This window comes from Poecilia mexicana, unplaced genomic scaffold (genome assembly GCF_051168715.1).
Source record: "Poecilia mexicana isolate PSO_F unplaced genomic scaffold, ASM5116871v1 scaffold_4, whole genome shotgun sequence".
Taxonomy (NCBI): Eukaryota; Metazoa; Chordata; class Actinopteri; order Cyprinodontiformes; family Poeciliidae; genus Poecilia; species Poecilia mexicana.
The window spans coordinates 7,843,546-7,858,721 of NW_028263373.1; the positions used below are offsets into that span (position 1 = coordinate 7,843,546).

General features: G+C 42.7%; 1 protein-coding gene across 5 annotated transcripts in view; it reads right to left on the reverse strand.

Moving 5' to 3' along the window:
- Positions 1–15,176, reverse strand: part of sbno2b (strawberry notch homolog 2b) — a 182,898-nt gene that overhangs the window by 15,159 nt on the left and 152,563 nt on the right. For all 5 annotated transcript variants that reach the window (XM_088004881.1, XM_014970276.2, XM_014970277.2 and 2 more), the window contains 12 exons: positions 5,878–6,051; positions 4,641–4,721; positions 4,087–4,192; positions 3,832–3,992; positions 3,604–3,737; positions 2,665–2,755; positions 2,406–2,549; positions 2,182–2,299; positions 1,984–2,089; positions 1,184–1,337; positions 887–1,063; positions 248–345 (listed from right to left, as the gene is read on the reverse strand). In XM_088004881.1, the coding sequence (XP_087861007.1) occupies positions 248–345; positions 887–1,063; positions 1,184–1,337; positions 1,984–2,089; positions 2,182–2,299; positions 2,406–2,549; positions 2,665–2,755; positions 3,604–3,737; positions 3,832–3,992; positions 4,087–4,192; positions 4,641–4,721; positions 5,878–6,051 (1,544 nt within the window). The remainder of the gene's footprint in view (positions 1–247; positions 346–886; positions 1,064–1,183; positions 1,338–1,983; positions 2,090–2,181; positions 2,300–2,405; positions 2,550–2,664; positions 2,756–3,603; positions 3,738–3,831; positions 3,993–4,086; positions 4,193–4,640; positions 4,722–5,877; positions 6,052–15,176) is intronic.

The window sequence follows — 15,176 nt, forward strand, 5'->3', positions numbered from 1 at the left end:
CAAGCCGTAGGACGCGAGCCATTCACACAATGTGAGGCACAACCTCAAAAATGGAATCATTACTTTGATGCAAAAAAGACACAAAGTGGAATTAATCCTGACATCAAACAGTGAAAACAAGGTCAAAACCGTCAGTCATATACCTAAAATGAAAGTTTGAAACATTACTATTTTTATGCCGGTGTGGTTTTGACTATCAGAAATGAAACCAAATAGCCAGAAAAAGTAGGACAATGTTTTTACTCACTCGGCTGCAGAAACAAATCTGTCAAGATGCCCATCGTTTTCGTCCAAGACCTCTCTGGTGCGTGATTCTCCAGTGGACTGCAGCCCGATGACGATGCACTGTGATGGAATAATAATAATAAAAAATTTACATCAGCTTTTCTTGAATATAAACCAGCTTTCTAGATTTTGTTCATTTAAGGACTTGTTTTGGAACAGAAAGATGCAAAAATTATGAGTCAAAATTCAATACTTGAAGTTTTTTGAGCTCATTTTCAAATCTAAATTCAAAGGTTCACACTAACATTGTGGCAAATGCCTCTTGGTGCATCTTGAGAAAACAAGGCACTATGTGGCCAAACAAACAAACAAACAAAAAAAAAAGAACTGATAATCATTTTCAGACAATGGGAGTTTTTCCAAAATGTTTTCTTTTCCCATACTTATCCAGGTCATAAAAATACAAATAATCAATCTCCGTTCTTTTTCACAATGTTTGACAAAACAACTTGTAGAACAAATAGTGAAACTGTGCCTGAAATTATTACAAATTTAAATATTCCACCCTCTGTCAGCGTGAAGAGCAGCAGCTTATGCTTTACTCTTTGTCTCATAACAATAAGAAAAATAAAAGTCGTACTCCAGGGTGTGCTGTACTGACCTTTCCAGCCTCCAGCTCCTTCTGAGCCAGCTCCACCAGGCAGCGCACCTTGGCAGCGATACAAAGGTATTTGAAGAAGCGCTGGTGAGATGACCAGAACTGTCCCCACAGGGACTTCCTGCTGACCAGCCCCAGCTCGTCGGCTGCCTGCATGAACATTTTCAGTGCCTCCGCCCACTGCACACAGAGTCAAGATGTCAGCTCAAGATGTTCGTAAAAGAAATTAAGACAAAATAAAAAAAATGATGTGAAAGGCAGGGTGGTTGGATTCACTTCTGAGAGAGAGGCGAAACTCACCAGCTTGGCAGCTTTGTTGTAGACCTCTTTGAAGTCGCTGTCCAGGCCGATCTCCTCGATGCGGAAAGAAACGCCAGAGAAGCTTAGCTGTCTGGCAATATACATGCCGCTCACTTTCATGTCCATGGCCACGATCTCCATGGCCCCGACCCCTCTGCAAATAAATCATTTACATGATTAACTGATGGGTGAAGCAGCCACAGCTGCATCTGTAAGGGTGTTTTACTATCAGAACTGAAGAATCAAAATGATTTAACAGTGTATCTGCAGGTCGAAACTAAGACTTTTTAAGACCCTTTTAATGCCACTTTGAATGAAATTTAAGAAAATAATAAATATGAGGGATGGTTGGCAGATCCTTCTGAATTACAATCATCATCGCAAAAACCTCCATAGTGCTTAAAAGTTGTTTTTTTTTCTGCACCTAGCCTCGTTTCGGTTGGCAACAGAAGTGAGCCAGTGGCAAAAACAAACATTATCCAGCCAACTGGAAATACATTTGCACAGAAGCAGAAAAGCTAGCAAGGTAGTTAGCAAGGCTATATTAGTAGCTAGCTAATGTACCCTTCGAGTCAGAGGCTCAAACTTTAGCCAGATAGAAAAGTCCAGTGAGAAAAATAAACAGTACAGGAGTAAATACTCCTGCCACGGCTAAATGTAAGACCTAGGAAGATTGTATTTAAGACCTTTTGAAGGTCTTAACTTTTGCATTTAATACTTTTTAAGGAAGCGCGGACACCCTGTGTAAAGGTATTTGAAAGTATTTTCCTTTCCAAATAAATAAATCACACTCTACATACCTTTTCTCAATGGCATGCAGGAAGTCATCAAAGGTCCTGAAGGGTGTGCCCTCGCCCCAGATTCCCAGGCGGCTCATATAAATCATGTTCTTTGGCTCAGAGGCACCTGAAAGAGACGTATATTCTGAAATCCTGTCCCATATCCTTGTTGGCATTAGCTGATGTTTTTTTTTGTTTTTTTTTTTCCGTCAGCTTTACCTGTGGCACTGGCGTACACCACTCTGGCGTGTGGCAGCTTGTTCTGCAGGTCAAGAACTGCCTTGCCCATTTTTGTGGATGTGGCGTTCTTGGCTTTGTGGCATTCGTCAAAAATAATCTATGGCAGCGAGAGGTTAAGGTGGAAACGACAGAGATGGACTTAAAGTTCAGATGAAAGCAGAAACAACCGTCTGTGCAACATGGACGTCTGTGTGAAAGGATACAACTCCATCAAAGTCCTGCTTGCACCAGTCCAGGATCTGTTTGATTCTCGTCCGGTGCTGGCCTCCTGCCTGGCTCTCTCCGATGAGTGCAGAGTAAGTTGCAAACAGGACTCCTTCTGAGGTAGCTGTGTCTCCATACTTTATCTACAAGAACATTCAAAATGATTCAAAATGTAAGAAAGTAAAGAAGCATCCAAATTGATGCCCACATGGACAACAGAAATAAATGGTTTTACTCTAATTGATTCCCTTTACTGACCTTGTTTAAGGCATGCACCGGGATATTTGGTGCATCTATGTCTTTGAGATCTCTCTCTGCGTCGTATTTCAGGTCATTGGATATGCTGAACCTGAGGGAAGGAGCAGGAAAACAATATGTAACTCTGATCGCTATTTCACAGGCTCTAACATGATAAGCATTATCCAGTGCACAATAAGTCCTAAATGTACTTCATTAAACCCACCTCCTCCTAGAACTACACCTGCAGTCTTTTGGGGTATGTCTCTATTATCCAGACTCTCGTTTTTGTTAAATTGTCTTTGCAAAATTCCTTCAAAATATACCCACAGCATGATGCTGCCTCTACCATGTTTCACTTTGGGGTGTAAAATGATGCGCAGTGTTAGTTTACCCCAAAACTAAAATGTTAAAGCGATGATATTATGTATTTTACAGTCACATAGCGCCATTTTAAACTACAAGTAACAATCAATAGTTGTAAAAATACCACATATATCAATCAAAGCTTTAAAGAAATTTCACTTTGACGCCTTGAAATTGGCCTCTGTCTCTTTAAGGAGACGGGAGACTGCAGCTTTTGGGAGGAGCTTTGTGGAAATGGGCGGTGCTTTGTCAGGGCAAGCATTTTCAATTAGATTAAAGGACTTAAAGCAACACTCCAGGTATGTCTTTGATGAAGAAATAACATTATAACATGGTGTAAAGCTCAAAAAGTAGATTTTACATAATTTCCCCTCTTTAAATATTGGCTATTTATAATATAATATATTATAGAGCACCTTCTTCCACTTGTTTTGCATGTCGCAAACTCTTTTAAGGACACCCCGAAAACATAAAAAACAAACTTTGCCCTTGTTTACATTGGTCTATCACATAACAGGTTTATAGTTTTAGATTGACAAAAAGATACAGCAAGGCACTGTATTTAGCGCCTCTCTGATGTGTGCGTCTTCTTACCACAGTGCTTTCTTTCGTCCCTTAAGGTAGTTCTCCAGAATGATTCCTGCCACGGTGCGTCCCTTTCCGACGCCTGCCCCATCTCCAATCAGGAAGCCTGCTCTCTGGTTGTTCTGGAGAATCACCTCGTGTTGCTGCACAGAGAGAGAAGAAAAACATGACATTAGAGCTGAATTGAACTAATGAACGATTAGAGATGATTTGAAGATGTTGTGCAGGTATTTTCACCTGACAGGCGTAGATAATGGCCTCTAACTGCAGTGCAGACAGCAGGCCACTGTTGATAGTTGACTCCGGGATAGACAGAGTGTATGTGATGTCCGGAGGAGGGACGCTGGACAGCGTGTTGGTTTCCACGACAATGTCAGGATGTGAAATTCCTATTGTGGCTAAAATGACAAATAATAGTCTTAGAAACGTATAAAAGGCACAAAATGAGGAATATTAAGGAATCAGATGCTGATGTTGAGTCCAGCAGCTCACATTTTGAGGGTTTGTACTCTGCGTATGTGTCAACATGGCCGAGCTCCTCTGGCTCCTCCTCCTCAGCCTCCTCTTCTTCCTCTGGTGGTGGTTGTGTTACTGGAGTCTGGAAACACCAAAAAAAAAAAAAAAAAAAGATGTAAAACACACTGACTTTCTGAATTTTTAAGTTATACTTGTTGAGTTACTACAGAAGAATGAAAAAAAAAAAAGCTGTGAAACATGTAGGCAGAGAACTGCACAAAAAACAACAGCATACAAGAGTCTTGTCAAAAATATTCTCTGAAGATCAGAGAGAGCAGAGGATCCTTTTCTCTCTGCATGACATGCATGGATGTCATGCATGTCATGATTTATGACACGTGGAATATATGTTACAGTGTGACGGATCAAACTGCTGGGTCAAAACAAGAACTCTACATAAGTAAAAACAATATAGGAATTTTCCTGATTTTCAGACACACCCAAACAGGCTTGTATCTGTATGTTAGTGAGAACTGATAACGGAGAGGCCCATTTGTTTAAACCATCAGAAGGCTGGAGACGGTTGCTACCTGGAGTCCTAAAGCTTGAGTGCTGATTATAGCAGAAATATCTTCCAAACTGGTCAAGCCTTGAAACCTGTCGCCATTTTGCTGTCAACAAAACATAAAATGAAGAAATACTCAAAAACTCAAATAAAGATCACAGAGCTAAATGCAATAAATAAATAAATAAAAAGAAACAAACAACAAAAAAGAGAGAACACAAATCAGAGAAATGGTTGTGTTTGTTTGTCATCCTATGGATCTGGGTACTTCAGGGATGTCTTTCAGAGAACCACTCAACGAAATGCAATTTGTACGTCTGGCGCTGAAAAGCCAACGACAACAAAAAGCAGATAAAGCAGCACGTGTCTGGGAAACATAATGGCTGAAATGAGGGCAGAATGAAAAGGAAAATATAGAAGCTTTCAGTAAGTCGGTGAACTCAATGAAGTCTGATCATATCAAAAATATCGTTGGGCCCATCTAGTTTCATAGGCCGCTAACAGGCAGCAGTGCATGAAGAGCACGGGGTAGAAGAGTTACTTTTTTTTAAAGATCACCGACTTCATCAAAAGCTATAAAATAAAACTGTACAATAATTGAAAAATAAGATAAATTAATAACAGACTATGGCTCTTTGATGTGCAATGAAACAAGAGCATAACTTGAATTAAAGAAATGCTAGTATCAGTAGCATAGTAAATGTGGGAAAAGAACATTATGTGAATAATGGTAAAATGTAAGATAAGATCTGTATTTGTTTTAAAATGTTCCTTTTTACTTTTATTAGCTGGAGAACTTTTATCAGAGGCAGGACAGTCACAATCTGATTTATTTTTATACCTATTTAGCTGAAGTATGCTGGTATCCATGGATACAAATATTAACAAGTACTCTTCTGAGGAGAAAACCACAATTGAGTCTTACCTCTATGCAACAAACAAGCTAGGAAGGACTAATGGATAAATAAATCAACTTAGGTAATATCAAATAAAACACTGATGAAAGTTCAATTTCTTTTGCCAGTTGATCTAATATCATTAGTCAAAACAGTTTTAGTGCATTTATTTAATAAATAATATTCATATGGATTAGAGTTAGCCTGTAGATTGCCATAGACGGCAGGGGAATGTGACGAAAGCTTGATGTCTTTCCTTTAATCCCTTCCTTCCCAGTACACTCGTTAAGACGCCCATTGAAACAAATCTCTCATAATTAGCATTCAGAAGTGGTTATAGTAATAGCAGCTTTCTTGCTTACTGACCTCTAAGTGGCTCTGTGCTTGTGTGGTGGCGGGGCTAGTGTTAATGTCCCAGAGTGTGGGAACTGGATCCGGGTGATTGGTGGGGATGTAGGACTGGGTGTCGGCGTACTCCGACAGCGAGTCCGCCGGAGAAGAGAACAAAGAGTTTGAGAGGTCATCAATGCAGGACAGGTCCTGAGGACAAGAAGAAGACAGGAGGCATTTATTACAACCTCGACATCAATGAACAAAAAAAAATGACAAAAGCTTAAACTAGCTGAGGCAAACATACAAATGCAGGTGCAAGCAGCATATCTAGCCAACCCTTGACGGAAAGGTTAAGCAAAAATGAATACATGAATTAAAAATAAGTCAAATGCAAAATGGTTGCAAGTGTGAATCATGGAGACTCTTTTAGATTAACATCAGTACAGATGAGCTGCATCACGCTAAGCACTACCAGACTGGGCTGACAACAACAATTCATCTGAGTGCTGAAGTTGTTACTGAGTGAAGAAGATAAGGAAGAATGTGGATGTTAGCTTCTGCTGTAGAGTCAGTTTTCAATTTTTGCATATCAAGCTATGTCTGATGTAGAAACTATGAAAATAGGCATGTTTGGAAACCCTTCCCGGACTATGCTGACGAAGAACACATTAGCGTCCCGTTTCGAGCATTTATTAGCTTAGACTCGGACTATAAAATGATCAAAATGTGCCAGACCCCTAACTTACTATTTTTCCTCAGTAGACTGCACTGCTGAGCTTTTCTTTTGTAAAAATGAAAATTTATAAATATATTTTGGAAAAACAAAATAGGCAGGTTTCAGTGTTCTAAGATGTAAAACATTTGCATATTTTAGTTATTCGCAGGAGTGAATATTAGGAGTCCACTGTAAAGTAAAGCTGCATAATTTTATCCCTCTAGGCCAGTGGTGCCCAGTCGGTCCTCGAGGGCCGGCGTCCTACATGTTTAGTTCTCTCCCTGGTTTAACACACCTGGATCAAATGATGTCTCATTAGAAGGCCTAAGGAGAACACTGACATGCTGAAAAGATTGTTTCTACCACCAGGGAGAGAACTACAACATGCAGGATGTTGGCCCTCCAGGACCCACTTTGGGCACCAGTGCTCTAGGCTTTCAACCTCTTGTTTGTCCTGGTCTTAAGTATGTTTGGAAATATAATCATACTTTTCAGATAAGGCTCTTCACTAATCATGCTAATGGCTGATATAAGATGTTATTAATGAGAGTTTAAAACGTCAACTTTTGATGATTTTGTCTTTGCTTTAAAATACTAAACTTCAGTTTAACATCTACTTTCCCACACATGTGGTGTGACATGGCCTCTGCTCATAATGTGAATAATTAATTACCACAAAGACTGTAAAATAATATCTTGAACGGTTCTCCTATTATCTTATCCTTTTATTTCAACTCTTAATAAGAAATCATAACAGACAGGCATGTCAGATCTTTACAATAATAAAAAAAAAAAATCCTTCTTCAAACAAATGTTTCCACGTGCAGATGCGTGGGATATGAAGCGGAGAAGCGAGAGCTTGGCACGCTGAGTTTTGCGTGTCATTTCAGCTCTGGCTGCCTAGCGGTTCACCCTCCACTCATAGTCCTTTCCAAAATCATTTGCATGCCGTACTCCTTAACTAGACTCTCCCAGACCACCATGGACCCCCAGAGACATGTAAACATAGAAGTGTGTAGGTGTGTGTGTGGGGGGGAGGATGGGTAAAGGTTCACCAAGCTGTTTTTGGAGATGGATCATTATAATTTAGCACATAGTCCATGAGAGTAATTTCATCAAAGTTTACTTCCACGATTCGCTCTGAGCCATGTGTGGAAATTCCCACACCCTCTGCTCCAGAAACTCACACATGCAGGCATTATAAGCTTTGTAAATAATAGCCCATCACACACTGCAGGATATCATTGTAATTATTGTGCCAGAGGGAGCAATGCACCACTTCCTCATGTGATCTCATGAGAGAGGAGATGTAAACAAAATGGAGACTCTTGTGAAACAACTTAGTTTGACGTTAGCTAAACTTTGCAGAGGGAGAGAGAGAAGAACAAACAAATCCAGATGATCAGGAGAATTATGACGGGAAGCAAAAGCTAGGGAGACGAGAGTGACCGGTAGTCTTTGGCAAGAAATTGAAGACGAGGATCTGGCTGTCGGTTTCTATATTTGCCATGAACAGTTTGCTGATGTTTGTTAAAAGGGCTGAAATGTTTGCTGGTGCTTGACAAATGCTCAGCTGCTGGTAGATTTTAACCATTGTGATTGTAGACATGTTTTATGCTATATTTACCTTCTAAAAGTAACTCTGGACTAAATCTAGAGTAGGCCTTGTTTTCCAGTTTCGAGGCATGCAACTGAACAAAACAGTGAGACCGAGTAGTTTTTTCCTTCCAGTAAAAGTACAGACTAGAGAAGGGTGTTATAAGGGATTAACCCAATAACTTAGAAACAGAGGATTATCAATTTTACATTGCTTTTTGAAAAAAAAACAACAACAAATCGATTTCTGACCCGGTGTTAAGGTAGTTTCATAAACAAAGCTGTGGTTACAGGCAAATGTGTTCACGTCCATAAAATTCTTCCACAATTTGTTCAAATGAAACCACAAAATTCACTGCATTTCATAATAACTTTAAGTGACAGATCAAACCAAAGAGAGCTAAATGCGACGAACTGTTTAAGACTTATGTTAGACGCATCAGACTGAACAAACAGACAAAAGAAAACAATCCTTCCACCAAATTACCTAAAATGGCCTTTCACAAAAGAATGACACAGCTCTTAGGAGGGAAGTGCCTTAGAAACGGAGTGAAATGGTCAGCCGTCATACTGACTCACTGTTAACAATATGCTGGTACTGAAGACTGCCGAGAAGCTGCTAGCACGACTGTCATGGCTGGCTGTTAAAACATTACTCACAGTTCATCTGAAATAGTTTCACAACCATGAGAGGATGAGAGGGAGAGCTCCCAGTGTCAACATGACGACATCATGCAGGAATGGGACACGGCGCGGATGATATGAGGCAGCAACACTGTGAGCTGTTTAGATGTAGGTTACATGTTGGATACGCTTTACAGATTCCAAGTCAAAAAAAGCCTTTTCTTGGCGTGCAGCATTCAGTTTTCGATGTTTTCTGGTGGATCTGTGACTGACTCTTTCCTCTTCTCCTTTTGTCTGGGTGTCAGTGTTTGTTTCCTGAGGGCAGGATCAGGCATGAAAGCTGTAGTAAGTCTGTAAGGTTGCTCTCTACCCAGGATAAAACAAAGTGGGACAGCCCGCTTTTGTGTTGTGATCCACGTAACGTAACCTGTCGCGTTCTACCTGTCCCCATGTCTGTTTCGTTGAAGCAATCTCTGTCCATCATCGGATCGCATCCACTGCCCTCGGTACTTTAGACTTTAAATAAAAAAGGACACAGGACAAGCCTTCACTGTGGAAAACGAGAAGAAAACGGGACATTGAATGGGAGTTACTAGAGGGACAATTCTTTTTTAAATAGGAGTTCAAGGGAAACTACGACAATTTATTCAATCTGGAAACTAGTCTTAGAAATGAAGCAGTCATTCCACATTTTCTTCTAATGAAACATTCATTACTTTACTGTCTGGCCATTAAGTCTTCAGAGATTCCAAGTCATTGTTCTGTGCTCGGCGCTGTTATTAACTCGACCAACCTGACGTTGAGGAATCAGAGAGCTGCAGCGGTTTTAACTAAGACACGTCCGCGCTCGGTGCCGTGCTAATCGGGTTGTGCAGCCGGGCATAACAGAGGCAGCAGTGTTTGCCCCGCTGCAGGCCCGTACCCAGGGCTACTTCATTTACCGCTCCTGTGAGTGGGCCCTGCCAAGCAGAGATAAGGCTTGAATTCCAACTGGCCCGATGGTAATCTGTCTGCTTTCACAGCACACAGCTTGCAGTCATCTAACTGCTAATCCTGCCTCTCTCTCTCTCTCTCTCTCTCTCTCTCTCTCTCTCTCTCTGTCGTGCTAGCACTTTCTTTTTTCTTTCCTGCTGTACACGAAATTCATGATCTGCAAATATATGCAAATGTGTCTTTCATTGTTGGTTTCTGGGAAATAATGCTGTCTGAAAGCTTAATGAATAGGTTGAGTTGTGTGTCTGAAAGCCCATCGCCCTGGTTTTTTGTGTCGCTTGTTCACTCTGTTGTTTGGCATTTGACTTCTTCCTGTTTTATTAGGCCCGAGCAGCTAAGCGCTGCGAAGGCCTATTGTAATCGCGCTGTTTATTATTCTTATTAGGCCCGAGCAGCTAAGCGCTGCGAAGGCCTATTGTAATCGCGCTGTTTCTTATTATTATTATTATTATTATTATAGTTCTTGTGCCAAATGAATTGGCTTTTTGGGGGCTTTATCATATTCAAAAACTCACCAAACGTGGCGGGGGCATAGAGCCCGTGTAAAATTTACGTATTTTAAGGTCCTCAGAAAAATCGCACAAGAAACGGCTCAAGGGCGCCACCTGGCAAATTTCAAAGGACCCTTTCCTATTCACTTACTTTATCGTAGAGACTTGAAACTTGGTACACTTGTAGAGCTCCCCAAGACACTCAGAATTTACAATTAATGTCATAGTGCAAGTATCACAGAATGTCGGCCATTTTGGATTGAAGTTCCGATTTTGACCCGATTTTGGCCGTTTACAGGGTTCGCATTTTTTCGAACTTGTCCTAGGGATTTCGATCGATCGGCTTCAAACTCGGTCAGATCGTTCATAAGGCATGGCCGATCCAAAGTTATCGTAGGTTTGCGTTTTCGACCTTCCTGAAGGGGGGTTACCTGGGGTCAAAGTTCACCTAGTCGCCATGAAAAATAAAACGGTTATAACTTTTACAAAAAAACTCACAGCAGCACCAAACTGTCAGTGATTGATCATCATCGGGTCCCCTACAATACCCAATGGTCAAATGATGACATCACTTAGGCCACGCCCCCTTAGAACAGGAAGTGTCATTTTTTACTGTGAATGGTCGCTATCTGACCCCTTTGACCTAATCAACATGAAACTGTGTCCACAGACAGAAAACATGTTGGTGTGTCATGGATTCCAACCCTGTTTCGCTTTGATGGAGCAGGTGGGCGTGGCAGCGTGGCGAACTGACCTGTAACGCCGTCGCCATACGTTTGGCTGTAGATTCCACAATTTTAAGCCCAGCTGCACCAAACTTCACATGAGTGATCCTGGTGGGATGCCTTACGATCCTATGTCGTCATAGTCTGACGTCATCTAAGCCCCGCCCCCTCAGAACAGGAAGTGCCTTTTTTTGACTTGTAAAGCTCCATCTATGGTTCTCTCAACCTAATCAAGATGATTCTGTGTTGGATGACAGATAACATGTTGGTCTCACTTGCTTTAAAGCGCCAAGAGTCTTCAGTAGAGGGCGTGGCCGTGGCAGCGCGGCGAAGCAGAGGGAACGCCGCCGCCATACGTTTGCCTCTAGATTCCACATCGTTCAGCCCAGCTGCACCAAACTCACTAGGATGCATCCTTATTTATCCCCGAACAGGAATCCATAACAGTCGTTCATGGGCGTGGCCTAATTTCTCTACAGCGCCCCCTAGAATTATTTAAATAATCAGCCCCAAGCCATGCTTTAACCTAGAATTATGAAACTTGGTACACATGTGTATGATGTCAGGACCTACAAAAAAGTCTCTTGGAGCCATGGTGCAAACCCAAAAGGAAGTCGGCCATTTTGGATCAAAATCCGCCATTTACTGTTTTTCATAGACGTCACATCTGATCCATCTCCTCCTACAGCTTTCGAGATACAGACTTCAAACTCAGTCAGCAGAGAGTTGAGACACTAAAGGTCTGAAGTTATCACAGGAATTTTTGTGTGTCAAAGCGTGTGGGCGTGGCAAAGTCCCAAACTTTGACTATTCACCATTAAGCATCAAAGTGACATAACATGCACATACAAGGTCACAGCTGCATCAGACTTTCTATGTCTCATTATAGACCAGTCCTCATCACGGTTAGGTGGTCGATTGATGACATCACCTTAGCCCCGCCCACTTCCGACAGGAAGTCACCTGTTTTTTCTACTGTATGTCTTACTTTTACACTCTAAGTCATATGGGATTCATCCTGTGCAGACTGACATAAAATGACATGAAGATGAACTCTGTCAATGCCTACTGATGCGTGGGGGCGTCGCAAAATGGCTGTCCCTCGCCATATGCATACGATCATCTCTTATTCACAGACACATCATCCGATTTACACCAGACTTTTTATGAGTGACACTTGTGAACCTCTAAGGAGCCCAGTGGAGTTTAATTGCAATTTGACTCCACTGCGCCCCCTATGTTAATCAAACAGCTGTATCTCCTCTCTACATGGCCCGATGTGCTCCAGATTTTTGGTTCATCGCCAGGGAGCTCTGCCGAAGCCGTAAAAGCGGATAGCGTGGATGAGGGCGCGCGAGCGTCGGCGGTGGCGGGCGGGTGGCGGTGCTGGTACCCCCGCGGTGGCTATAGGCCGGAGCAGCGCTAGCTGCGAGGGCCGCTTGAGGCTCCGCGGAGCTTTAATTAGGCCCGAGCAGCTAAGCGCTGCGAAGGCCTATTGTAATCGCGCTGTTTCTTATTATTATTAGGCCCGAGCAGCTATCGCTGCGAGAGCCTATTGAAACCTTGCTGTTTATTAGGCCCGAGCAGCTATCGCTGCGAGAGCCTATTGAAACCTTGCTGTTTATTAGGCCCGAGCAGCTATCGCTGCGAGAGCCTATTGAAACCTTGCTGTTTATTAGGCCCGAGCAGCTAAGCGCTGCGAGAGCCTATTGAAACCTTGCTGTTTCTTATTATTATAGTTCTTCAGCCAAATGAATTGGCTTTTTGGGGGCTTTATCATACTCAAAAACTCACCAAACGTGGCGGGGGCATAGAGCCCGTGTAAAATTTACGTATTTTAAGGTCCCCAGAAAAATCGCTAAAGAAACGGCTCAAGGGCGCCACCTAGCAACTTTCAAAGGACCCTTTCCTATTCACTTACTTTATCGTAGAGACTTGAAACTTGGTACACTTGTAGAGCTCCCCAAGACACTCTGAATTTACAATTAATGTCATAGTGCAAGTATCACAGATTGTCGGCCATTTTGGATTGAAGTTCCGATTTTGACCCGATTTTGGGCGTTTACAGGGTTCGCATTTGATCGAACTTGTCCTAGGGATTTCGATCGATCGGCTTCAAACTCGGTCAGATCATTCAAAAGGCATGGCCGATCCAAAGTTATCGTAGGTTTGCGTTTTCGGGCTTGCTGAAGGGGTCTTTCCGGGGGTCAAAGGTCACCGATTCGCCATGAAACATCAAACTGTTATAACTCTTTGAAAAAAACTCATAGAAGCACCAAACTTTCAGTGATTGATCATCATGGGATGCTCTACAATACCCAACGGTCAAATGATGACGTCACTTAGGCCACGCCCCCTGAGAACAGGAAGTGTCATTTTTTACGCTGAACGGTCGCTATCTGACCCCTTTGACCTAATCGAGGTGAAACTGTGTCCACAGACAGAAAACATGTTGGTGTGTTGAGGATTCCAAGCCAAGCTCATTTGAATCCAGCAGGTGGGCGTGGCGGCGTGGCGAAGTGACCCTAAACGCCGTGTCCTTACGTTTGGCTGTGGATTCCACAATTTTGAGGCCAGCTGCACCAAACTTGACATGAGTGATCCTGGTAGGGTCCCCTACGATCCTATGTTGTCATAGTCTGACGTCATCTAAGCCCCGCCCCCTCAGAACAGGAAGTGCTTTTTTTTCCATGGAAAGCTGCCTTTCTGGCTCACTGCACCTAATCAACATGATTCTGTGTTGGATGACAGATAACATGTTAGTCTCACTTGCTTTAAAGCGCCAAGAGTCTTCTGTAGAGGGCGTGGCCGTGGGACCGCGGCGAAGCAGAGGTAACGCCGCCGCCATACGTTTGGCTCTAGATTCCACATCGTTCAGCCCAGCTGCACCAAACTCACTAGGATGCATCCTTATCCATCCCCGAACAGGAATCCATAACAGTCGTTGATGGGCGTGGCCTAATTTCTCTACAGCGCCCCCTAGAAATTTTTAAATGATCAGCCCCAAGCCATGCTTTAACCTAGAATTATGAAACTTGGTACACATGTGTATCATGTCAGGACCTACAAAAAAGTCTCTTGGAGCCATGGTGCAAACCCAACAGGAAGTCGGCCATTTTGGATCAAAATCAGCCATTTCCTCTTTTTCATAGACATCGCATCTGATCTATCTCCTCCTGCAGCTTTTGAGATAGAGACTTCAAACTCAGTCAGCAGAGACTTGAGACATTAAAGATGAAAAGTTATCGTAGGAATTTTTCTATGTCAAAGCATGTGGGCGTGGCTAAGTCCCAAACTTTGACTATTCGCCATGAAACATCAAGATGCAATAACTTCCACATAGAAGGTCACAGCTGCATCAGACTTCCTATATCTGACTACAGACCACCCCTCATCACATTGAGATGGTCAGTTGATGACATCACCTTAACCCCGCCCACTTCCGACAGGAAGTCACCTGTTTTTTCTATTGTATGTCTTACTTTTACTCTCTAATTCTTATGGGTTTCATCCTGTGCAGGCTGACATGAAATGACATGATGATGAACTCTCCCATGATGAACTCTACTGACCCGTGGGGGCGTGGCTAAGTCCCAAACTTTGACTATACACCATGAAACATGAATGTGAAATAACTTCCAAATGCCAGGTCAGAGCTGCATCAGACTTTCTATGTCTCATTATAGACCAGCCCTCATCACAGTTAGGTGGTCGATTGATGACATCACCTTAGCCCCGCCCACTTCCGACAGGAAGTCACCTGTTTTTTATACTGTATGTCTTACTTTTACACTCTAAAAGATGTTGGTGTGTCATGGATTCCAACCCTGTGCACACTGACATAACATGAGATGATGATGAACTCTGTCAATGCCTACAGACCCGTGGGGGAGTGGCAAAATGGCTGTCCCTCGCCATATGCATACGATCGTCTCTTATTCACAAACGCATCATCCTATTTGCACCAGACTTTTTATGAGTGAAACTTGTGAACCTCTGAGGAGCCCAATACAGTTTAATTGCAATTTGACTCCACTGCGCCCCCTAGGTTAATCAAACAGCTGTATCTCCTTGCCACATGGCCCAATCTGCTCCAGATTTTGGGTGCATGGCCAGTGAACGCTGCCGAAGACATCGAAGCGGATCGCATGGAGGACGGCGCGCGAGCGTCGGCGGTGGCCGGCGGGA